The sequence below is a fragment of the Myotis daubentonii genome, chromosome 2 (assembly GCF_963259705.1).
Source record: "Myotis daubentonii chromosome 2, mMyoDau2.1, whole genome shotgun sequence".
Lineage (NCBI taxonomy): Eukaryota > Metazoa > Chordata > Mammalia > Chiroptera > Vespertilionidae > Myotis > Myotis daubentonii.
In genome coordinates, this window is record NC_081841.1 from 15,495,490 (window position 1) to 15,521,874 (window position 26,385).

The following is a 26,385-nucleotide window of genomic DNA, read 5'->3' on the forward strand; positions in this document are numbered from 1 at the left end:
CGCGCACCAGTTCCCAGCTGCCTCAGGGGAGCGAGGAGCGAGGAGCGTCGAGGTAGCGAAGTGGGCGCCTCCCGTGAGGCGCTGAGCAGAGGAAGCTGGAGGGCCCGGAACACCCGTCGGAGGCCGGTGCTGTGGTCCTCAGCCATCGGGTTGTTTTTTCAGGTGAGGAGGGTCTTGCTCTGTGAGGTAAGTCATTCTCAGTGGCTCCACCTGCGGCCTTTGACAGGTAAAGGCTAGCAGGGCCTTGAACTGGCCCGAGGGCAACCGGACCGAGGGGACGGACAGGGCTGAGGGGGCGACTGGGGTTGTGAGGATCGAGGGGGTGACCAGAGCTGAGGGGGCAACCGGGGCCGAGGACCGAGGGGGCGACTGGGGCTGAGGGACCAAGGGGGAGGCTGAGGCGGGGACCCAGCGGAGGGGAGAGGGACCGACGGGGCGGCGGGGCTGAGGGGGCGGCCGGGCTGAGGGGCCCCGGGCAGAGTGGAGAGGGCGCCAGGCCGCGGGTGGGGCGGGCGGAAAGGGGCTGAGCTGGGTCTGACGGGCTCGCTCATGGTCATCCTGTCAACCACGTTTTCACTTTGGGGCAGAAATGCAAAAGCTGGGTTTGCCCACGTTTAGCCAGACTCTGGCAGAGGCCGGACTAGAAGCCTGACCCCCGCTCTTCCCGTGTGAACTCTCCATAGCAGCACCCCTGGGAGCAGGGTTGATGCTCTCATTTTTGTTTGTTTGTTAATTCTCATTAGAGGATACTTTTCCATTGATTTTTATTTTTATTTATTTATTTTTTTAGAGAGTGGAAGGAAGGGGGAGAGACAGAGAAACACGGTGTGAGAGGGACACATGGATTGGTTGCCTCCTCTGGGGCAGAGATCAGTTACTCTCATTGTTATAACTTTCCCTCCATCAAAATAAAGGAGGAGACTCCTACATGTTACGCAACTAAGATCATCTTTATTTGATATTTCTCAGTTTGAAATTTACCAGTTTATTTAAATGTTATCTTTGGATTCAGAAGGTTTGAGATGTTTATTTTTTAAAAGTAAAAAAGCATCTAAGTATGGTGCCCCCTGGAAGCAAACAAACCAAGAAATCAGGGAAGACATCAGTGAAGGAGAGGAAGACATCCATGGAGGATCGGGCTGTCGTTGCCTATGGCTTTGAGAAAGAAGATAAACGAGATCTGAGTGATTCAGAGGAGGATGCTACTGACGGTACAGTATATCATATTGCGCAGTCACCATGTCCTACAGTTCATTTATTTTGAACCTACTGCATTTTAATTAAGACTTCCTCAAGCATTTAATGTACTTCATGTTTCTCATTTGGAGTTAGAGTAGCTTACATAGCAGATCTTGCCTTTGCAGTCATTATTCCCAAAATGTCGAATAAATAGTGCATGGCTTTGCTATGACATTAACACAGGAAAGCTTGCAAAATTGTTCCTTTAAAATGGTCCTGGAGCCCTGGCCAGTGTGGCTCAGTGGGTCGGAGCGTCCTCCCATAACCTTGAAGGTGGCAGGTTTCATTCCTGGTCACGGCACATACCCAGGTTATGGGTTCGATTCCCAGTCCAAGTGGGTACGGGAGGCAGTAGATCTATGTTTCTTTCTCACATTGATGTTTCTCTCCTCCCCTCTCTCTTTCTCTCCTTCTTTCTCCCTTCCTCTCTCTCAAATCAATAATCATATCCTCAGGTAAGAATGAAAAAAAAAAAATGCCCTGGATCTTGATTTAATTCCACCTGACCTGCAAAGAAAGTATTGCATTTATATATCGACTTTAAAAACTCATGTTGGCAAAAAGCCTAAAAGATCTCAAAATTAAGATATTACTTCATTAAAAATTATCCAAACAGCATACTTAATTTCAAAAATATTTTGATTTTTTATTGTCAATGCAGCAAAGACTCCAGCAATTGATAAGCTTGGGAAGAAAAGGACTTCTGCAGTAACAGTTGAAGATATGGGGTAAAGTGCTCAACATAAGTTTTGCCTGTTAGATAGTACTTTAAGAAAAGTAGATTTTGATTGTCAAATGAGTATTATATGTAAAATACTAAGGGTGTGATATTTCTTCCAAAACAAGCATGATATTTTATGGATCCTTAATTAAAAATATTTAAATGTAATTTCTTTACAGAGGTGAAGTACAGAATATACTGGAAAGATTTGGAGGTATGTTTTAGAAGATTCTTTGTATTAAAAAAATGGTTTTAAACCAAATAACTTGTATAATGATCAGTGTATGCAAGACTATCATTTTTTTTTAATATATTTTTATTAATTTCAGAGAGGAAGGGAGAGAGAGAAACATCAATGATGAGAGAGAATCATTAATGGGCTGCCTCCTGCACGCCCCCTTCTGGGGATAGAGCCCACAACCCGGACATGTGCCCTGACTGGGGAATTGAACTGTGACCTCCTAGTTCAGAGGTTGACACTTAACCACTGAGCAACACCAGCCAGGCTAGATATTTTCTTAAATTAAGATTTTTGTATGTTTGGTATGGGTCTGTTTTAGTAAAGTGTATGCTTAAAATGATCACCAACTATATTTTTAAAAAATAATTGCCCGTTTAGAACAGCTCAGTTGGTTGAGCATCCTCCCATGCACCCAGAGGTTGCTGGTTCGATTCCTGCTGAGGGCACATACTTGGATTACAGGTTTGAGCCCCAGTTGAGGAGCATGTGGAGGGCAACCAATTGTTTCTCTCTCACATCAGTGTTTCTCTCTCTCTAAGCATGTCTTCAGGTGAAGATTAACAAATAATAAAATAATAATTTTCTTATTCTTTGATTTAACTATTTTTATCCTTTTTGGATTTAAAAATAGTTTTGTGTGTTTCATATAATGAGTTCTAATAACAGTTAATCTAAATGTGTTGTTTCATTTGGGGTGAGGTGGGTATTTTATAAATTTAGAAAAATGTAGCCTTTGTGTTTTCTCATGAGGAAATTAAAGCCTGTCCTTGAGGTCCTTTTTTCCTTTTATTAACTCTTTTTAATCATCTATAAATTTTTAAAAAATCTGAACTTGGATATTAATAATGAAAAGTTTTCTCAGAAAAGAGCAAATAACCTTCTTTTTGGATATGCCTATTTTAAAATTTAATTTTAAATGTCTTTCTGAAACTATTGAACCACGTTTACTCATATTTATTTCAATACTAGAGGCACGGTGCACAAAATTTGTGCATGGGTAGGGTCCCTAGGTGAGGCTGGCGATCAGGGTCAATCTGTGGGGCAACCGGCGGGGTGATCTGGGGGCCCCGCTGGCACCCGCCTTGGCTGGCCTGGTGCTACCCGCTCGCCGGCCCTGCCCCCCACCACCACCGCCGGTCGCCCCACAGAGGAAGGTGGCCAGCGGGGCAATAGGGGGGCGGTGCCACCCACTCACCAGCCAGCCCTGCCCCCGCCAGTCACCTCCCTCTGTGAGGCAACTGGGGCCCTCACTGGCATCCACCTTGTCTGACCTGGGGCCTATGGGCTTGGGGAAGCTCCTGCATTGAGCGTCTGCCCCCTGGTGGTTAGTGCAAGTCATAGCAACTGGTTATTCCACTGGTCGTTCCCCCGTTAGGTCAATTTGTATATCAGGCTTTTATTATATAGGATTTGGAAACAAAATATGTAATTTTTTTCAATATTACATTTTAATGAATATTTATTTTCCACATAGCTAACATTAGCAACGCTCTTAATACAAAGAAAAAAAGACTAGCACTGTATACCAAGATTTCTCTCAAAACCAGTAACCAGAAAATTGAACATATTTGGAAAACCCAACAAGAACAAAGGTATGGTTGTTGGTTCTTTCACAGCCACATTTTTATCATTTCATTGTATTCATTAGTGTAAATTATGAAAAACACTATTATATTTATTGGGGTCTTCAGTAAAAAAATATATTTGGCTTGATTTTTCTCTAAGTCCTTTAGTACTATAACTTCATTCCTTCATAGACTTGAAATCTATTTCCTAGAAATCAATAAAGATTACCTTTATCTCCTTTTAAATGAAAATTGAGGTTTCTTTGTCTAAAGGTAATTTGTATTTGTTATAGAAATATACTAACTGGATAAAAAGTAAATGTTATTAAACCATTAATCTAGTGAAAGTCAACTATTTAACAGTGTAGAAAAAGATCAATCTGATATTGTAAATTATTTGTATATTTAAGCTGAAGTAACTATTCTTTTATATAAATCGTACCAAAATGGGCACAAGTTAAGTGAAATATGTCTATTTGAAAATCTTATATGATAAATACTAATATAATAACTTCATTGAATCTATCATATCAGAACCCATATTCAGTAGAATAAATGAAAAATAAACTGCTTGGCAGTAAAATGGGGTTTTCTGGAAATTTTATATATACAAGAGCTAAAGCATGTGAAAGGACTTTTTTTATTAGGGTTAGGAAAATAAACACTTCTGGAATCATGATTTTACTTCTTGGTTTCATATCTGAAATTTTAAGATGCTTTTATTTCCTTCTTTTATTATAGTATGAAGTATGTAAAGTTACTTTTGTTTTGAATGTTTTTTTCCCATACTAGTATGAAATATGACAATATCATTATTATGTTTTATAGGCAGAAGCTTAGCCAAGAATATTCTCAGCAGTTTCTGACTTTGTTTCAGCAGTGGGAGACAGATATACAGAATTCTGGGAAACAAGAAGAAAAACTAGCTGTTAGTATCATGCTTAGAATTATAATTAATCTATTTAACCAAGTGTCAAGCGGAAATGGAGAGCCTACCCTTGTAGGAGACCCATAGAATTTGGCCAGGTTCCATGATCCATTGCTGGCATTATGCTTTGGTCCTGGTGATTGGAAAACCAGAGAAGTATAGGCACATGCCAAAATCATAAAAACTGATGGTCTTTGCTTCCTATATTGGTTGTGATTCTTTCAGTTCCAAGTGACACAAATTTGCCAAAGTACAAAAGGACTATTGGTTTATATATAAAAAAAAGTCCAGGGGTAGGTTAGCTTCAGGCATAGGTGGATGGGGGTGGAGGTTTGCACATGTAGTATAGTCTTGGCTCTATCTCCAATTCTTAGTAGGCTCTCTCAATGTGGTAAGCAAGATAGCTTCTTTCAATCCCAGACTTAACAAATTTAGTAATCCCAGTCGACTGAGTTTTTCTTAGTAACCCTGACAGAAGAGTCCTCTGGAGGAATATCAGTGATACCTTTGGAAAATTTGCCCATTATTGAATCAGTTATGATCAAAACATGGTTTACTCTTTTTTTTCCTTCCCTTTTTTTGTTAATTCTCACCCGAGGATATTTTTCCATTGCTTTTTAGAGAAAGTGGGAGGGAGGGGAGAGACACAGAGAGAAACATAGATGTGAGAGACACACATTGATTGGTTGCCTCCTGCACGACTGGCCGTGGGGATCAAGCCTACAACCGAGGTACCGACCCTTGACTGGAATCCAACCCGGATTCTGAAGCCTGATGCTCTATCCACTGAACCAAACCAACCAGGGCAAAACATAGTTTACTCTTGTGTTACCTGCATATTTCTATGGGAGATGGAAGTCAGTTCCATATATATATATATATATATATATATATATATATATATATATATATATAATATATATATATATATATTATATAATAAAACTACATTATCTTTATTTCATCCTTTCATTGTTTATAAAATTATCACACATCTCTTATCTAAGAGCTAAGGTACTATTCATATTAAATAATTTTAAGGGTTTGTTGATCATCTCAGTTTTGGAAATGTTAAGATGCATATGAAACATACCAAGAGGAGATGTTGAGTAAGTCATTGGTATGAGGCCAGTTCAGGAAAGAGGTATGAGTTGAACATACAAAGTTGGGAACTCTCACCATAAAGACAGCATTTAAGCCATTAGGTTGGATGAAATCACCAAGGGAGTGATTGTAAATGTAAAAGAGAAGTCTAAGAACTGGACCTGTAGATTTCAATGTTTAGAGTTCAAGAAGATGAGAACGAGTGCCCTAACAGCTACAAAGAAAACCACTTTAAGGAAAGTGAAGAAAGCCTTTTAAGGAGAGGATTAACTTTCACATGCTGCTTATAGGCCAAATAAGGTAGATTTGGTGATGTGAAGGTCATTGGTGTTGATAAGGATGGTTCTGATCAGTCTTGAACAGAGTGGTTTTGGTGGAATAGTGAGTGCAAAAACCCAATTAGAATGAGTATAAGAATGGGGGTGGAGGGAATGGGTGGTAGCCTGAGTAGAAAGTGTTACTGTGGTTATATTGTTGTTTGTTTTGCATTGTTAATCCTCACCCAAGGACATTTTCCCATTGATGTTAAGAGAGTGGAAGGAAAGGAGACAGACAGACACATCGATTGGTTGCCATCCACAGGAGCCCCAGCCAGAGCCAGGGATCCAACCTGCAACTAGGAATATGCCCTTAACCAGGAATTGAACCCTCAACCCTTTGGTGTGTGGGCTGACACTAACCATTTTGCTACATTGGCCAGGGCATGGGGTTTTGATGTTGTTTTTTAAAGAATGATAAAAGAGTTGCATGTTTGTGTGCAAATAGAAATAATCTTCAGGGGAAAATAAAAAATAGTGGAAAGAGGGGAGACAGTTGCTGAATTCTTGAGAATGGATGGGACATGTGAAAAAGCCTCAGTAAGGATAGTATATTCTTAAAAATAGGAGAGAAGGTAGAGTATATGAGCACACAGAGATCTAGATGGGTATGTAGATATGGTGATAGACTGAAAACTCTTCTGGATTGCTTCTGTTTAGTAAAATAAGGGGGTAGAAAATATGTTGCCTTTTGAAGTCAAATCAGAAGATATATTTTCTTGAGAGTGGGACAGTGAACAGACTAAGAAAATATAATTGCCAAACACCACTAAGGGTCCAATTTAGGCTAGTGATCATGATTTAAAGAGACCTGTTAGTGTAGTTGCTTTCTTGAACTATGACCATCTGCAGGATTGTAAGCAGGATAGCTAGAGTTGTATTTTCCAGGGTTGAGATAAGGCAAACAAGTGTGACAGAATAAGAAGGGAGAGCAAGATATAGATGGAAAGGAGTAATTATAATAACTGACCACAGAATTAACACTGGGAAAGAGGAATGTGAGGACATGGGAATAGAGGACAGTGAAAAGTAGGTAGGATAAATAGATTTTAGGTCTTTTTAAAAATATTTTTATTGATTTCAGAGAGGAAGGGAGAGGGGTAGAGAGATAGAAACATCAATGATGAGAGAGTATCATTGATTGGCTGCCTCCTGCACGCCCCCTAATGGGGATCGAGCCTACAACCCAGGCATGTGCCCTTGGCCGGAACCGAACCTGGGACTCTTCAGTCCGTAGGCCGATGCTCTATCCACTGAGCCAAACCAGCTAGGGCGATTTTAGGTCTTGATAGAGATTATTGAGCTTTAATACTACAAAGAGTGAGCTAGAACAGTAAAGAGGAGTGGTTGAACAAAGGGATATATGGAGAAACAGTAGAGTAATGGTTAGAGCCTAGAAACATAACTGTTTGGAATCACATTCTGGTTTGACCAAATGCTAACTGTGAACTATGGAAAAATTATTTTTCTTTTTCCCTCAGTTTCCTCATTTATGAATGGGGGAAAAATAAGAATACCTATCTCATAGAGTTGCTTGGAGGATTAAATTTATATATAACTAGAGGCCCGTTGCAGGAATATTCCTGCAAGAATAGGGCTTCCTGAGACCGGAGTGAAGCAGAGAAGGGAGCAAAGCCCACCAAGGCGGGCTTCACTCCCTTCTCTGCTGCCTCGCTCCCTCCCTTCCCTGCTGCCTCGCTCCCTCTCTTTCCCGCTGCCTCGCCTCCCTCCCGTGTCCACCGCCTCGCTCCCTCCCTTCTCCGCCACTTCGCTCCTTCTTGTGTCCGCTGCTACACTTCCATCTCTGCTACCTCCGATCCGTTCCCTTCTCCACCACTTGGCTCCCTTCTGCAGTGCTTGGCTTCCTTCTATACTGTCTTCAGTCTTCACTGGGCGCCAGTGTATGCAAATTAACCGCCATCTTTGTTGGGTCAATTTGCATACTCTTCTGATTGGCTGGTGGGCATAGCAAAGGTATGGTCAGTTAGCATCTTTGTCTTTTATTAGTGTAGATAAATTTATTTAAAAGAGTTCAGAGTAGTATGCTATTATTCATACTATAAACAGGTTACTAGTTATTGGTAATGACAGAATCTAGGGCAGCCGTGGGCAAACTACGGCCCGGGGGCCGGATCCGTCCCATTTGAAATGAATAAAACTAAAAAAAAAAAGACCATACCCTTTTATGTAATGACTAGGGACCCGGTGCACGAAATTCGTGCACTGGGTGTGTGTGTGTGTGTGGGGGGAGTGTCCCTCAGCCCAGTCTTCCCCCTCTCACATACTGGGAGCCCTCAGGCGTTGACCCCCATCACCCTCCAATCTCAGGATTGGCCCCTTGCCCAGGCCTGACGCCTCTGGCTGAGGCGTCCGGCCTGGGCAGCGGGGACCTGCAGCTGCAGCAGCCCCATGATCGTGGGCTTCGCTTTAGGCCCAGGCAAGGGACCCCTAGCTCCTGGGACTGCCAGCTTCGACCGTGCCCAGCTCCCATCGCTGGCTCCACCCCTACTTCCTGCTATCACTGGCCAGGGCGGAAAAGGCACCTGATTCTCCGATCATGGCTGGGGGGCCGCCTTTGCCCTGCCCCCCAGCTCTTAGCTCCCCCCTGGGTTTCCAATCACTGTCAGTGGCAGGGGGCTTCTTCCTGCTTTCCCTTTTGCCTCCCTGCATTGTGCCTACATATGCAAATTAACTGCCATCTTGTTGGCAGTTAATTTGCATATAGCCCTGATTAGCCAATGAAAAGGGTATCGTCGTACTCCAATTACCATTTTTCTCTTTTATTAGTGTTGATGTTTACTTTGAATTTATATTAGTTCACACAAACACTCCATCTATGCTTTTGTTCCGGTCCTCCGTCCAGTTTAAGAACCCATTGTGGCCCTCGAGTCAAAAAGTTTGCCTACCCCTGATCTAGGGTATAAGTATGTAAGGGAATGACTAAAGTAGGGTAGAAAGTAGGCCAAGGAACTGAAAGACCAGCATTATCGGAAGGATTATCTCTGTTGATATTGAAAGCACCAAGAATTAAGATATATTGAGTATTGTTAAGATTTCCTATTCAGTGACTGGTAGGATTATTATATTGTACTAGAGGCCTGGTGCATGAAATTCATGCACGGGGGGGGGAGGGTGTCCCTCAGCCCAGCCTGCACTCTCTCCAATCTGGGACCCCTCAGGGGATGTCCGACTGCTGGTTTAGGCCTGACCCCTGTCCAGCAGTCGGACATCCCTCTTGCAATCTGGGACCGCTGGCTGCAAACTGCTTGCCTCCCTGCCTGATCACCCCTAACCACCTCTGCCTGCTGGCCTGATACCCTAACTGCTCCCCTGCTGGCCTGATCACCCCTAACTGCCCTACCCCACCACCCTGATTGCCCCTAACTGCCTTCTCCTGCTGGCCTGATCGCCCCTAACCACCTCTGCCTTGGCCCCTGCCACCGTGGCTTCTCTGGAAGACATGCAGTCTAATTAGCATATTACCCTTTTATTAGTATAGATATTCATGGTGAAGACAGATTTTCTCTAATTTTGTTGTAATAGCTGTTAAAACAAATACCTAAAAGTATTGACTTTAAAACTATTCCTTTAAACTTATTTTTTTTTTGCTACATTTAAAAGTTTACTCAAATTATCACATGATTTTTTTCTTTTACATTTGCAGAATTTATTTCAACAGCAACAACAGATTTTTCAACAATCTAGACTTGGTCAGAGCCAGAGACTGAAAACAATTAAACAGTTATATGAACAATTCATAAAGGTCTGTTGTATTTGGTAACATAGCATATTCTTATAAAGCAATTTATGTTGGAAGTAGAATATATTTTTTTTCTAAGTTTAAGGAAAAACATTTTACTTACGCATTTAAAATTCTTAACTATTCATTTTAAATTCGTTGTTTTTTATTTAAGTACTAATGTATTCTTTCAGATTCTAATGTTTTTGTGGCCATTATTCAAAATAGAAAATGGTAAATTGGGAATTTTACCAAAAAATATATATATTGTGCATAAGATTTGTACATAATATAAGCACTGTGATAGTTCTCGGTTCAACTGAAAATAGAAAGTTCATAAATCATTTCTTGGTAGATTTCCAGTCTTTTTTTTTTTTTTTTTTTTTAGTATGTTCAATATTGAAACCTTAACAGTTCATTAACCCACTGTTTCAAGCAAAGTACACTACAGTTGTTACCTCCTGTAATACTATTTGATTCATGTCTGGCACCTTTTATTCCTAGTGGGCATTCTGGTTTTGATGCATTACTTAGAATATTTTTATTAAGAATAAATAATGTACACTTCTTTAATTTTTTAAAGTTCCTACTTTTGAAAATTAATTGCCCAAGTTTAGAACCTGAGATTAAAAATGGTGATTTATAACTAAACTAGTTTTTTGTGTTTTAGAGTATGGAGGACTTGGAGAAGAACAGTGATACTCTAGTTACTGATGCACAAAATGAACTTAAAAATGAAATGGCTATGTTTCAAAAACAAATTATGATGGATACTGTAAGTTATGATATTACAATTGAAAAGGATTAATATGTTTTAAGCATTGAAATATTTTATTTGTTGAAATATGGTTAACACTTATCTAAAAATTAAACAAATGTTTAATATCTCCTTTCATGAACAGCAGCAGCAGGAGATGGCAATTGTTCGAAAGTCTCTTCAATCCATGTTATTCTGATGACTCTTTGAAGGGAGAACTTGAACCTAAGTAATATGATACAATGATAACATTAGCTAAGAGGCATATACATTTTTAGTGGTTTAAAAATTGTATTTTCAAATATTACATTGTGTTACTCATTAGCTTAAGTGCAAGCCTCTTCTTTGTTAACCTCCAAATAAAATCTAAACAGTTATGTGAGTAGCAGCAATTCCTAAATTGTATGTATAAGCTTTCTGCCTTTTAATAGTAATAGTGAATTTTTCTGACACTTGTCAATTAACTTAATAATAAAGATGATCTAATTTCAAGTTTTGACTTCAGTGTATCTGTATCAGTCCCCAAAAGTAGAAAGCACAAGTATTGTAGGTTACATTGTTATTCTTTAAGAAAAAAAAATCTATTTTTATATGTACATCCTTTTGTATAAAGTCATTAAGTTACATAGCCAATTCCAATGACAAGATTTCAAAAGAAAATCTATTGACTTATAAAATGTATTAAAAGCAACTTATATTTGTGTTGTGGAATAAAACCACTAAAAACCATTAAGATGATTGAACAAGATATAAGTACAGATTTTAAAATACAGATTTGTGAATGTCATTTCCACAAAGACAATAAAATGCCATTTAATTGAGCTTGGTCTAAAATTAAATGGCACATACTTGTAGTACTGATTAAATATATGGAAGTTTGATTTTACATTCATTTCCAAACTTGAACAGTTAATTCATATACCTTGTCTTTTAAAATGTGTATTTTAAAAACAAAATATATGAAACACTTGATTTAATAAAGAAATTGTTCCACCATTTGTTTTAAGTATCAGCTAAACTTACTATTTTTTTGCTCAAACTGCTTTCATTGACTCATTCAAAACAAAAAATATCTCCCCCCAAACATGCCATTAGAAGTGATTTTCTCCTGTTTTACCATGTCTTAAATTCTAATCCTCCCCCACCCCATAACCCACTCTTATCTTACTTTTAAGGTTTTCAAAGTTTTAAAAAACAAATCCATGGGAATTCTCTTTTTCTGTGATAACTTAAATAGGAAGAAATTAGTCCACCACTAACAATAGTCTAACTGACATTAGGGGGACAATTTGCTTCCTAAATTTTTACATTTTGTAGAGGAGTTCCCTTGTAAGCCAAAGTATATTTTGGAATATAAATCTTAGGTACTACTAAAATGTCTGAGAAGGTCCTTATTTGAGTTTACCAAGTGTTACAGAGACAAAATAAGTACACTGGAGTGTTTTCTGTGTCCTTAATTCACGTAAGTATATAGTTTTTCCTTTTAAGGAATATCAACTTCCACTTTTTTCATTGTCTTTTTCTTGCTTAAGATATAGTACATGTTCATTACTCCTTTATTTTTTTTATTTTATCATATGGCTTATGGTCTACAGAACTGTGGGATAAAATTAAAAGTAGGATAAGAGAGGAGGGAGTCTGAGGATTTGGATCACCAAGGAGCCTGGTGATAGTTCTATTATTCATAATGAACACTATAAAATACTTCAAAATGAGAGTAGAAAGATAAGAATCAGTACATAGTGCACTTAGTGGTTGAGTAACTGATACTTATTTTAACCCCCTTTTACCTCAAATGAAATGTGTAGTTGTAGTAACTTTGGCTAGGATTCTAAAGGGGATAGTTTTGCCATGTTTTCATAAATTACTGATTTTCTTATGTCAACTGTATTTTAAGTACTGTTTTACTTTTCATAAAAGGATGTTTAATGCCCATCTTTTTGTGACAATGAAATTTTAACTCAGAATATCAAGAAACAAGTTGCCCTCACTATAAAGATTCATTTGTTTTTCTGAATTAATAAGACAAATAGCTTTTACTTAATACAAATTATAGAAAATTCCAATAGCGCTTTTAAATTCTAGTTGGTATACTAAAGCATGTATTTCATTTTATATGATAGTGGTTAACATGCCTCTTTTGAAAATGACTAATAAAAAAATCATAAATCATTCTCAGTAAATACAGTATTATAATCCATGTACTTATGCAGTATTATGAACACATCAATTTTTAGCAAAGTAGCATCATCCTCAACATGGCTAAAATCCTTTCAGTTCTGAATTTTTATGTAATCATTTGGCATGAAAATCCTGGGTATAAGAATTTCTGAGACAGATACTGCTATTTAGAACTATAGTGGTTCACTTTCTTGTACCTAGAAAATTTAAATTTCTTTCTTAGTTTTATTTCTAATTTATAGATTTGTATTACTCTGGTAATCTGTTATAAAAAATGTTGATACACAATGAGGACTTCACAACTGAAATAGACATAATGGAATTTACAGGACTTAATGTTTTATATTCAAATATAACCTTATTTGATAGTATACTAGCCTCCTGCAAAAGGGGATTTCCTTCACTCCTAGGTTCCCCTAACTGCTTCTCCTTTTTTCCTTGGGTTATTAGTCAATATGCTTGTGAACCTGTTCAGGTGCTGGATGACATGAAATCTTGAAGATACTTAGATGAAGGTGTCTTGAAATTTGCAGGCACAAAGCACTAAAGTACATAATCATATCAAATGAAGAAATGACCTTTAAAGCAAAAAAGAAAATATAAGATAGATTATGGTCTATCCCTTTTGAAGCAGCAGCTATTTTTCTGCCTGACCTCCCCCCCATCTCGAAATTAACTGAAAATTCAACAAAAATACATTTTAGAGTATTTCAATATACAGTGGGCCTTGACTTACAATTTTAATTCGTTCCGAGACAGAGCTCATCAAGGAGCTCGTTAACGCAAATTACTCTGTCAACTCAAAGCAAAAAATTGGCCGAGAGACAGCTGGTATCTCAAAAAACTCGTTAGTCGGGACACTCGTAAGTCAAGGCCCCACTCACTGTATTTCATATTTGAACCTCATATAGTCCTCTGGAACATGCAAGATATTTCACAGTTACAGAATCTGAGGCACAGTGGTAAAAGCCTAGACCAGGGGTGGGCAAACTTTTTGACTCGAGGGCCACAATGGGTTTTTAAACTAGACCGGAACAAAAGCATGGATGTAGTGTTTGTGTGAACTAATATAAATTCAAAGTAAACATCATTACATAAAAGGGTACGGTCTTTTTTTTTTTTTTTTTAGTTTTATTCATTTCAAAAGGGCCGGATTCGGCCCGCGGGCCGTACGTAGTTTGCCCACAGCTGGCCTAGACTAAAACACAAAAGCTGGAAAGTAATAGAATGGAAGTCTTCACATTCTTTCAATTATCTGCTGTGCTACAAATTTCTACTAGAAGGGGCTATCAATTATAACAAAACCATTCCATCATAGAGGTTTCTTACTCCTTTAAGATTAGCTGTAAGAAAGTAAAGGCCTATGCAAGTGAGGTAGATGTCCCTTGTGTGGACCAAGGGGGACAAAAAGGCCTGGAAAAGATACCATAGTTAAGGGGAGGCATACACAAAATTGTGTTGTATAAAAAATTGAGGAAAGCACACTATTTAAAAACTTTCCCAGAGACCAGAGGCAGATGCTTCCTTTCAGAAATAGGAGCCTCACAACTCTGTTGGTATAAGGGAATTCTCACCCATGAGAGGTAAAACCCCCCATCATTTACTTGAAATGTTCTGTGTGATCCTTTTCTCTCTGAAGCAAGAACCTTTCCCCTAAGGATGCCAAAGGGCACAAGTGTTTTGAATTTGACTTCCTCACCATAATCACCATCAGTGTAAACCAGGCCAACTCACTCATTACAAAATAGGTACTTGAGTTTTTAACCTGATATTTTAATCATGTTAAACAATTCCACTTGGTAATATTTAAGTTCATTAAAAGAAACCCTACATTGAATTTTCAGATATTTTGAATAACCATCCGGTTCTTAAATGTATACTGTTTTGGAGCTCTAAAAGTATTTAAAGTGGACAGCAAATTAAAGGAAATTATTCTGATCTCACCACCATTAGAAGAATGGAAAATCTTTGAATGGACCACGGATGGATATTATTAATTTACTCCAGAACCTAGTGTAAAGGATTATCAGATGTGGTACCCCACACAGAACAGATATAGTTTTTTTAGTGCCTAAATCTAACAAATAGGGTAGTTGATTCAAATTATCAAAAGATTCACTGCAGGGTTTCTTTCAGCACACTTTAATATGTGTTTATATATCGCTAAAAATTTGAAGGCAAGTGAGGTTCAGAGGTAGGAGAAAATATAGCAGAATTGTTTGAAACCACCATAATTAAAGATCTACCATAAAGTTGTCTCAATAAAATAAGAAAATAATTCTTTTATCTATTTTTGTGATTAAGTTATTACCAACAATGATTTTCTTTTCCTTTGATGGCTAAAGCTTCTCTCTTAAGTACCATAATTCTATATAATCATTTTGGATATTTTGAACATATGTACTATCCATCACTTTCTTGAGGAGGATGTAATCAATAAGAGTTTAACCTTTGCTTGATGAGACATCATCATGAATATAAATCCTTGAGGGCCATATATAGGGTTACTTACTGCTACCAGAAAATGGTCCCCAAATCTGGTACTTGGTAATACTGTTTTGTTTCATTTCCTCAATATTAGTTGACAGTTTTTAAAGCAATAAGTGCTTACCTTTGCTAACACGAACTCCATCTAATTTACCTGTAACCTGCCATAAGCTTGGATTAATTCTAATAAGCTTGATTAAGTAAAAGACACTAATAAGTGCTGTAGTCCTTTGGCAGAGTAAAGTCATTTTTGATATCTTTAAGTATAAATAGTATTTTAGGGAGAGGATAAAGATATAGTGTTTTTTTTAATATATTTTTATTGATTTCAGAAAGGAAGGGAGAGAGAGCAAGAGATAGAAACATTAATGATGAGAGAAAATCATTGATCGGCTGCCTCCTGCACACCCCCAACTGGTGATCGAGCCTGCAACCCAGGCATGTGCCCTTGACTGGAATTGAACCTGGGACCCTTTGGTCCGCAGTCTGATGCTCTATCCACTGAGCCAAACCAGCTAGGGCAAGATATAGTTATTTTTAAGTAAACAGTTGTATTTTTAAAAATTTGGTTGGAAGCAAGATCTCCAGATATGTAGGCTGTTTCTATACTTAATAAAAAACAATTCACAGCTTTAAATAAGTAATTTTACAGAAACATTTATGGTATAAACTAGTAGTAAGACTACTTGATATTTCACTGAAATGACTCTTAAGAATAGTGTTATCTGACACCTGTTAAAAATAAAATCTTAGCAGAAAAGAACTTACCATTGCTATCCATAGAACAACATATTCGTCTACAAAATTATTAAAGTACTGGTCTAAAAATAAAAGACCTGGGCCCAAAAAGGCAGTGTCTTGAAGATACAGTTCACTTTTAGTCATGTGAGCTATCTATAAAAAAGTAAACAAAATAATTTTACTATTAAATTTCAAACATTTTAGCTTTTACTTGCAGAACAGAATTGATTATAACTTTAATTAACTATTAAGACAAATAAGGATAAAGACACCATTTAATCTCATATTTGATATGGAAATACTCAATCTAAAATTTCTTAAATTCATGATTGATGACTGGGTAGCTTATTAAAGTTTCCAGTATTTAAATTTCTTGATATCAGAAAGTTATAATTGATAATTATAATTAAACAAATAAAAGAACTTGCTATATAGTAAAGAATCTGTTTCCCTAAATATAACATTAACTCATTCACAATTTTACTTGGAGGACAAATACATACCTACATTTTATGATGATAACACCACACACACACACACACACACACAAAACACCCATTGTATGAAATAGTTTCCAGCTCTGAGTTGAGGACCAAGTAGGTTATTATACCATAAATCATAAAATAATTTCTTACCACCAATTTTTGTGCTACTTTAGCAAAGACACATCCAAACATTAGGGTATAAAGACAAGGATGCTTTTCAAACACATTAGTTGCTGACTTTTTATAGATCATTATTGCCGGTATAATAATTATTCCTATGTGAAGTCCAGGTGACAAGACACTGGTGCCCTAATGGATAAAGCAGAAAATCAACATCACATTTTAACACTATTGATTACATTACATTTTCTGAGCATCTATTTTGTTTTGAACTAGAGACCTAAAGAACAGTGAGTATACAGGCCTTGGCTGTGCTTTTCAAACTTTCACAGAACTCTAGGGTTACAAAGATTCTGTGCTATAGGTGTTTGATTCCAATTAGTAAACACTAAAAAATAATATAATTTATTCTATACCAACTTTTACTATGCTAAAGGTCATCAACTCTTGGACTGCGAAGTTAACATATTTTTGTCCAGAAATATCTGCCACGCTCTCTTAATACCAACTCCCCCTTCCCCTGCCTTTTTTCGTATTTAGACTGCAAATGCACTTTTATGTAACACTGTAAAATCCAACCCATTACATTTTTATCTTTGTGAATCAGGATTCTCTCAGCATTGCTTATCCTAAACAAAATACTGAAATAAATTTGGTCTTAAGACTTACTAAATCTATAACCACCAATTTAAATGTGTTCATTAAAACAGACATATTCTTGTTTAAGTTTACATGTTATAACTTACTATAAAATTACAGTAACAATACTACAAAGCCATATATAATAAAACATTATACTATATAGTAATAACATAAAAATTTACACTAATAAAATAGTGCTTTTATCTGTATTATGGTTCGGGAGATTTTATTCAAGAAAATCTGCTGCTAAAAATGTTGGAAAACCACCAGTTTAAGAGTTTGAAATCAACTACTTCTTAGCCCTAATATTTGATTTCTTACCTTCCTTCAAACAGTCCATCAATTATTTCTTAGTAAAACATTCTCTAAAGTGGACACTGACGCTTACTAAATCATATTTTCTTTAGTAGGACTAGTGCTCTATTTTGTCACCCATGGTCAAGCAACTAGTCTTCCTAGGCACCTCAGCACAGTAATGTACTGAGGTCAGCAGACAAAACACCTCAAAAAACATCAAAATAATGTTTCCAACTATATCAGAACTTATGTATCTAAATGAGTTTTATACTTTGCTTTTGAATTATGTATATAAAATATATTTTAATAGATGGATAATTTACGAATTATGTGGATTCTTTTGAAATTGTCCTAAAGCCCATTCATGTCATTTAAGAGGACAAGACTTTTTTAAATGAAAAACGCTGTATTTTATGTTTATTACTCCTCTTATTTATTAGACCAAGCTCCAAATGACTTTTTTTTCTAAATCAAATCCACCTTTAAAGGACAGAAAAATTGAACTATAACACCAAAGAAATTAACAAGAATGACTTACAGCTTAAAGTAATTCTAAAAAGACATTCCAAAAACGTTTTTGATAAAAGATGGCATCACTGGAGTAAGTATTTATATCCTTATGTTCAAGAACCTTGAAGATTACAATATGTTTTTTAAGAAACAGATACTGTGTTATATTTATTTAAAATCTTGGCAGGAGTTCTGACTCATAAAGCACCAGGTCTGTCCACTCAGTTTAGGAATTAAGGTTAAAATATTTTACCTTTTAAAATAGAATAGTTTAAAAATATATATTTCAGTGAAATATACTTCTCTGGTAATAAGTACCCCATATGTGAAACAATGACCTCTGGCAGCTTTCCCGCCATTCAATCAGGAACTCAGTCTCTACCTTTTCTCCTCTCCTCTCCTTATTAGTGTAAGGCACAAAATGCAAGACAACAAATGGCAACTCTTAATTATGTACAGTAATGAAACAGATGAGTAAATGAAATGCCAGGAATGTCTATTCAGAAAAGCTACAAAGAGGAAAAGTGCTTTATTATCAGTCTACACTGTTTTAAAAATGCTTTTGTATTATGTACCTAAAAAGAATCTTTTAAGATATTTTGTTCCCTTCCCCATTCTTGAACTTCAGCATATGTTTAGTATCTCTGTAGCTGGTGATAATTAAGTTTAGCATAAAATTAATGTCTTACTGCTATAGTGGATCCATTCTTGCCAACTCCACCATGGAGAATAACATGGAAATAATTTGAACAGGAAAAAATTGCTCCACCTACAACTCCAAGAACTGGGAAGATCTTCAATTTTACTTCTAGAATGGGTATCTTGAGGGGTAGAGGAAAGAAACATCATTAAGAAAATAGAATTTATTTTCCTATTAAATAGTAAAGAAACATTACAATATGGTCCTATACAATAAGTTATCATTTTTCTTTTACTCAAACCGTAACTTCTGGAAGGTAGCCTGAAGTGGTAACTTTCTCTTTTAATGGTTTTATTCATTAAGTGAAAAACAAATCCACCAAATTCAGCTAAGTCTACTTACATAATTGTCGTGAGACATTTAATCTCATAAACCTTCATCTGACTTAAATGAATGAAAAAGGATAGGTCACTTGGATTTAGTAAATCACAGGAAAGTCAGACACCATAATCTGCATCATGAATGTGACAATCATGATGTGTGTCCATGCAAAAATTCTGCGTAGTTAAGATCCAGGATTAAATCTCTAGCAGTATATTTACCTGTTGGTCAAATGCTGTTCAAGAAAACTTCCAAAGGCAGCAAAGGATTTAAAAAACAGTAACAATGAATTGCCAAAAGCTGTAGGCTGTCGTGTTCTGAAAACAGACTTTGAAATATTGTCCCAAAATTTGTGTAAACTATAGATTAACAATTAATTTAGAAAATTTACATCTAAAATAAATAGCCTTATGGGTGAGAATAAGCAGATGTGCTTTCTTCCTACAGTATTGCCAAAAGAGTGGATGAAATGATTTTAAGATGAAATTACATTCTTCCCCATTAAAACTAAATCAGAATTCCTAATTTAAGACAACCACGTCTGAATGACCAGAGATGCCTAACTGCCTCTAGGTCCACATTCACCTTCTTATGGGTACTGACAGAACTGCTACCACCTAAGTAAGACACATCACATTCCTCTACTATATTCTAGAAGCCTATAGTAGCATATGTTTGATGCTATTATTTAAACTTACATGAGAAGAAATATGAATGTCTCAGGGAATGTACCACTACTAGAAAATATGCTCAAAGTCTATTTCTCATCCTAGTGATATGAACTCTAATTAGCCAATTCTGAAACTATTGTCTCAGAGAAGTCTCCTATTACTATTTTTAATAGAATTACCTTTAGAGCAATTTTAGGTTCACAGCAAAATTGTACAGAAAGTACAGAGTCTCCATAGGCCCCAGTGCCTCCAGCATTATATCATACAGAATAGTTTCACTGCCTTATAAAAATTCTGTGCTTTGTCTACTTAACCCTCCTCCCCACCAACTCTGGCAATCACTAACCTTTTCACAATCTCCATCGTTTGCCTTTTCCCGAATGAGTCGTATAATACATAGCCTTTTCAAATTGGCTTTTTCTACTAAGTAATATACCGTTAAAGTTTCTCCACGTCTTTTCATAGCTTGGTAGCTTTTTCTTTTTAATAGTAATTAATATTCCATTGTCTGGATGTACCATGGTTTATCCATTTACCTACTGAATGACATCTTGGTTGCATCCATGTATTGGAAACAATAAATAAAGCTGCTATAAACATCTATGTTCAGGTTTCTGTGTGGATAAGTTTTCAACTTATTTGGATAAATCCCAAGGGATCTTATGGTAGGAGTATGTTTAGTTTTGTATCTCGTACTATTTTCACTGGACGTATAATGTAGCGTAGTGACTAAAAACATAGAGTTTGGAATCAGTCTACTTAATTTCTAGCTCCAGATCTCACTAGCTACCTAGTATGTGTTCTTGGACAAATTAATCATTCTAAAACATTTATAAAACAGATTAATGATATCGATTTTATAGGATTGTTCTGAGGATCAGGTGAAGGAATGATAGTAGAATGTTTAGGAACATAATAAGTGTTGAATAAACGTTAGTTGTTGGCTATTGATATTATCCTTCTTAACTCTATGGGAATGAGATTGTGAGTCAGCCAGTGTTGTGGACTTAGGTTGTAGAGACACAATAATTTGATTCTTTCTAGTTTCTCCCTTTGCAAAGCGTGAATGTATGACAGTGGCTTTCTGAGTGTCAGTTTTGATCAAAATACTGAGGTTACCAACCAAGCAGAAAATGAAAATACTCCTTAATATGGGAAACTTCACCTCATTATAGAGTATAAAAATGCAAATTAGCAACATTTCTTTCCTAATATTGAGGGACAAGTTCCAAATGTAAAATATTTTATTGAATTTATTCTTCTAAACATCTATTGTATAAGATAAATTTTGGCCTGGAAAAGGCAGTTCAACTAGTGTTTAAGTTTGTATTAGGGAAGTGGGGTTCTTTTTTTTCTCTGTGCTAATATATTCCTGCATAAAGGAAAATGTCATAAGGTATGTAGGATAAAAAAAAAAATTATATAACAAAAGGAGAAAGTTAAGAAATACAATGAATATTAAGTACAATGCCCAGGATTTCTGAAGAAAATTAACAATGCAATATTTTTCCTAAATATTTAAAAAGTACTTAAAAGTAAATATAAACATTCAGTTTTACCGTATAGTCCCACATTGTTGCTCCTCCAAATGTAGACAACACAAAGATGATCATTAAACCTACTTGAATTTCATTTACATCCACTCTAAAGATGAAGGATAAAGAATAGAAAAGATATTTGTAAATAAAATTCCTGTATGTAAAGGTTAACCATATACTAAATATCAAAGGTGTAAAAATATCTATAGGCTTAGTTTATTTTTACCTTTAGTTCCATCACTGAATTATCAGATGACTACACGGTTAAGTAAAAAACACACCTATAGAACAACATGTGCTCACATACAGGTAAATATTAGTATATGCATGAAGAGGACAACTCTATGGCATATATAAAATTGCTAATAGTGGTTACCACTGAGATTGCAGAAGACTTTTTACTTTCTATTTTATGTACTTCTGTAAAGTTTGAATTTTTTTATAACAATTACTCTCATAATCAGAAAAAATTACAAAATATAAAAACAACAGATAATTTAAGACAAATTCTTAAACATTCTCAAGTCAATTTAACTTAAGAAGCAGGGAAAATTCCAATAGTTTTCCTTATTAAGTTACTAAGAGTTCCCTTTTTTTCCCATGCAAATATTTTCCTCTTAATATATAAATGTGCTTCAATTTTTTGTATAAAAAAACAACCCCTAGACCTAGCTGGTTTGGCTCAGTGGCTAGAGTGACGGCCTGCAGACTGAAGGATCCATGGTTCCGTTCCGGTGGAGGGCACATGCCTGGGTTGTGGGCTTGGTCCCCAGTAAGGGGGCGTGCAGGAGGCAGCTAATCGATGGCTCTCTCTCATCATTGATGTTTCTGTCTCTCCCTCTCCCTTCCTCTCTGAAATCAATAAAAATAATTTTAAAAAAACAACCCTAAAAACCAGCCAATATCAGTCTCTAATCGGTACCCCCTGAAGCTATCGACTCCTCTCTTCTTTGCTCCATAAACAGGTTAACTGAAAAGTAGTACATTTCTAATTTCCTCCTGTCCTCAGAGTTGCTGCTTAATCCACTCTAATCTGATTTTTGGCGCCATTGTACTAAAATTACTTAATGCAAACAGTGTCTTTCAATTTGCCAAAACTAAGGAATACATTTTAGTTATTATCTTGCATAACCTCTCTACAATACTGAAAATGCTGATCATTCCCTCTTTCTTGAAATGCTTTGCTATGGTTTTATTTATTCCATTCTCTTTCCTGATTCTCCTAACTTGCTGGAAGCTTCTCTCAGGCTCCTTCTTAGACTGCTTGTTCTTCCACATCTTAAATGCTATTACTTCCAGAATTCTATCTTTTCTCCTTTTAGAGTCTCTGAACAATTCTCTCTGTACTTAAGACTATCATCTATATGCTAATGACCTCTAAATCCCCATCTTCTTTTCTGAGCTCCAGATTTTTATATCTGTCAGCCTACTTTACATCTCCAGTTGGATGCCCCAGAGTCTCTAGATCAGTGGTTCTCAACCTTCCTGATGCCGTGACCCTTTAATAGAATTCCTCATGCTGTGGTGACCCCCAACCATAAAATTATTTTCGTTGCTACTTCATAACTGTAATTTTGCTACCGTTATGAATCGTAATGTAAATATCTGATATGCTATATGTGTTTTCTGATGGTCGCGACCCACAGGTTGAGAACCGCTGCTCTAGATGCTAAAGGAATACTTATTGCTCTGCAAATATAAAAAATATGAGGATTAGATGATAAAAAAACAACAACAAAAAAAACAGAAATGGAAGAAAACACAACTAAGTTATTTGGGGACAGGAGAAAAGGTGAACTGAATATTAAGGAAAATATGAATAATGACATGCAGGTATTAGTAAGATCAGTGGCCTCCAGGCTTCATGGAGAAATAATCAAGTTAGTTGGAAAAGGAAAACATAATAATAAAATGTTTGGTACTTTGTGGAGGAAAAGGGGGAAAAAACTAACATTTACTGAGCATTGATCATGAGTCCTTTTTCTATATTATTCAGGTCCCTTATTTTTCTCTTTCTCCTGTCTAATATAAGTTGGAGAAACAGAGAAAATAAAGTTATTATCAAATATGTAATTATTTATAACCGGCAGAACACCTAAAAGATTTAAATTAAGATATAACATTTATGGATGCTCCAATAAGTTAAAAGATAATTTAAATTCCTGATTGAAGCTTTGTTCCCCTTATTACATATATATGAACTGTAACAGACAGTGAAAATAAACTCAGTTATATTTTTAAATGTACAACTTAAAATACATACTTACTTTCCAAACCTCAACACACCCGAAACATAAGTCTGCCAATGAGCACAATAAAATAAGAACATCCCAATAAAACAGCAGAAAAACAACCAGTCATGATGAGTTCCTAAGCGCACAGCAATTGAAGCTCCAACTGCCATCAATACTGAAAGAAACAAGGTTTAAGAACCATTAAGAATTGGAAATAATTAATGAAAAAAAATCGTCATCTACTATTCAGCAATACAGAGTTTTAAGGAACATAATATTGGCATTAGAATAAAGTACACTAAACAAAATAAACACTTGAAGATACTTTTAAAATACACTGTGCAAAAATTGCTCCCATAGGTACACCTATCCAAAAAAAATAAACCATTCAAACAGCTCATTTCGTGTTTAAGTCATTATTAAAAAAACAAACACAACTTTAGTTAATTTACCCGTGGAAAGAGAGTCACAACCATGGTCAAAAAGTTCTCCTAAAGGAGAACAAGAATTTGTTCTTCTGGCTTGTTTCCCGTCAATAGCATCCAGTGACTGGTAGATAAAGAGCCCGAGTGCACATAGTAGGTATGTCCAGTATGGTGCCTAAAAATAAATGTAAATAATAAAGACTATTATAATAAAACTAGAGGCCCAGTGCATGAATTTGTGCACAGATGGGGTCCGGCCGGCCCAGCCCCAATCGGGGCTGATCAGGGCCAGGCCGGCTGGGGGAAGGGGCCGTGGGCGATTGGCTTGTGGGTCCCGCCCCCGATTGGGGTAGGGGGGCAATTGGGGGTGAGACCGGCCATGGGGAGGGGCTGTGGGTGGTAGGCCAGCCAGCCCCACTTTTGATTGGTGTGGGGGGGATGATCGGGGGTGGAGCTGGCTGTGGGGAGAGGCCTCAGGCTGATTGAGGTGGGGGGGTCAATCGGGGGCCAGTGGCCTGGGGGAGGGGCCATTGGTGGTTGGCTGGCTGGCCCTGCCCCTGATCAGTGTGAAATGCTGATGGGGGTGGAGCTGGCTGGGGGGAGGGGCCGCAGGCCTATTGGGGTAGTGGGGGTCCATCGGGGGTGGGGCAGGTTGGGGGGGAGGGGCTGTGGGCGGTGGGCCAGCTGTCCTTGCCCCCGAATGGGGTTGGGGGTGCCGACCAGGAGCCAGTGGCCTGGTGGAGGGGCCATGGGTGGTTGGCCAGCCAGCCCTGCCCCTGATCAGGGTGGGGGGGCTGATCTGGGGTGGGACTGGGTGGAGGGAGGGGCTATGGGCCAATCAGGGTGGTGGGGGCAGGGATGGCCAGGGGGAGGGGCTGTGGGCGGTTGGCATCACAGCAACTGATCATCAGTCGTTCTGGTCATTACAGACGCTGGCTTTTTATATATATAGATAATAATGAGTGACAGTAAGCTAGCTTCTGTTTGACAATAGCTCAATCTAAGCCAATCGATACATTTTCTTGTGTTCATACTTAATATCACCTCTGTATGTTATAAAGAAGATTCATAACCTTCTTTCTACAGGTAAAAATGAAACTGAGCAATCAAATGAGTTGCTCTAAGTCATCTGGGTAGAAGGTCTCAGAAGCCCACATTGTGAGAAGCACAAAGTTAAGTCACTGGGCAAGGATTAGGACTTGATTTTGATTCTTTCAATACTATACATATATGGCACTAGATTTGACATTATTCAAACAAAGATGGATTACAGACCCCTGCTTCTATTCAGGATGGAGTATCAGGGGATTGGATTTACTCTCCAACCTCATAAAACAAGAAAAGCAATAAAATAAATGAAACACCAGTTTTCAGAATTGCAGCCAATACAGGACGTGATCCCTGTAGAAGGGAAACAAATGAGGTGAGCCTATGACTGCAACAGCTTATGGCCTAGAGGCAGTTTCTAGGCCATAGGAAAGAAATGGGGGACCTGAACAGTGCCCAGTGATCTTGCTGTGTTGAAGAGAAACATAGCATAGTTTAGAAAGGCTAAGGCAGCTAGAATTTGTGAGGCAAAGCACGGAAGAGGAAGGTGCTCAGGTGATTACGTATAAGGCATTTAGAAAAGTACCTGGCATATAGAAATGAGGCAAGATAGTAAGCTAAAAAAATTCCTTGGCAAGTGGAATGGGGAAGCCAAGACAGATAGCTGAACAAACTGGCGGAGCAATTTACAGCTTCATACAGGTGGTCACCTCCCTAGAGATAACATCTAGGCCTCAGTTGTAGTTCAGCTCCAGGCCCAGAAAAGCTGCAAAAGGAGGTGGTCGAAGCCAGGAGCAGCTGCAATGACCAGTGACCCCCTGCCCTGGTGCTGACCAATCAGCAGAGACCCTGAAAGATGAATATGCTGCTGAAACCTTCCCTGAGACCTCCCCTAAGATTCTCAAAGGCAAAAGAGAGAATAAAGCCCTTAAGACAAAGGACCCAGCTCAAGCGCTCCCTCCTAGGAGCACCCATCGCATTTCTTCCCCCTCGGGCAAGCATCTCCTAAACGCAAAGGCTCCCCAGGAGGCTTGCAACCAGGGGAGCAGTGGTCAGGAGCAGCTTGTCCCCAGCTTACCCCCAAATCTGTCTCCAAGGCTTTCTTTTCTCTTTTGACTTCTCAGTGAGCCAAAGCAGCCCTGCTTCAGCTCATTTGTTTCCTATAACACTTTTAGAAACCAAAGCAGTCCAGCCTAGGCTCTCCCGTTGTTTCTTCTATGCTACGCCCATCATTATTTTACTGTCCCCAGCTTTAATAAACATACCCTCACAGTCACCTGGACTCATATTGTGAAATCTTTTCTGCACAAAGAACCCACACACTACCAGCTGGCCCTAGGCAGACCTTCCCAGGGCCAGGTTCCCTGACGGGTAT

General features: G+C 37.6%; 2 protein-coding genes across 5 annotated transcripts in view; one reads left to right on the forward strand and one right to left on the reverse strand.

The window, feature by feature from the left end:
* Positions 1-10,810, forward strand: SYCP3 (synaptonemal complex protein 3). The gene is made up of 9 exons (XM_059681850.1): positions 1-162; positions 1,041-1,211; positions 1,901-1,967; positions 2,140-2,174; positions 3,676-3,793; positions 4,595-4,694; positions 9,780-9,878; positions 10,525-10,629; positions 10,757-10,810. Exons 2-9 carry the CDS (start codon positions 1,058-1,060, stop codon positions 10,808-10,810), a joined length of 732 nt encoding a protein of 243 aa, XP_059537833.1. The 5' UTR covers positions 1-162; positions 1,041-1,057.
* Positions 10,663-26,385, reverse strand: part of CHPT1 (choline phosphotransferase 1) — a 22,817-nt gene continuing 7,094 nt past the window's right edge. The window contains exons 2-9 of one of the 4 annotated variants that reach the window (XR_009451131.1): positions 23,991-24,138; positions 23,572-23,713; positions 21,326-21,410; positions 18,764-18,895; positions 16,656-16,814; positions 16,048-16,173; positions 13,171-13,370; positions 10,663-10,836 (exon numbers count right to left, since the gene is read on the reverse strand). Coding sequence is in view for 2 of the 4 variants with exons in the window: in XM_059681848.1 (XP_059537831.1) it covers positions 10,792-10,836; positions 13,260-13,370; positions 16,048-16,173; positions 16,656-16,814; positions 18,764-18,895; positions 21,326-21,410; positions 23,572-23,713; positions 23,991-24,138 (948 nt within the window). In the remaining 2 variants the exon portion in view is untranslated. The remainder of the gene's footprint in view (positions 10,837-13,170; positions 13,371-16,047; positions 16,174-16,655; positions 16,815-18,763; positions 18,896-21,325; positions 21,411-23,571; positions 23,714-23,990; positions 24,139-26,385) is intronic. The other 3 variants (XM_059681848.1, XR_009451132.1, XM_059681849.1) reach the window with 3 other exon arrangements.

What these genes read in the sequence shown, in the direction of transcription:
- SYCP3 (XM_059681850.1), top strand. Translation starts at nt 1,058, where the DNA reads ATGGTGCCCCCTGGAAGCAAACAAACCAAGAAATCAGGGAAGACATCA. An exon ending in TATACTGGAAAGATTTGGAG is followed by an intron (nt 2,175 to 3,675) that starts GTATGTTTTAGA and finishes TTTTCCACATAG; the next exon opens with CTAACATTAGCAACGCTCTT. An exon ending in AACAAGAAGAAAAACTAGCT is followed by an intron (nt 4,695 to 9,779) that starts GTTAGTATCATG and finishes TTACATTTGCAG; the next exon opens with AATTTATTTCAACAGCAACA.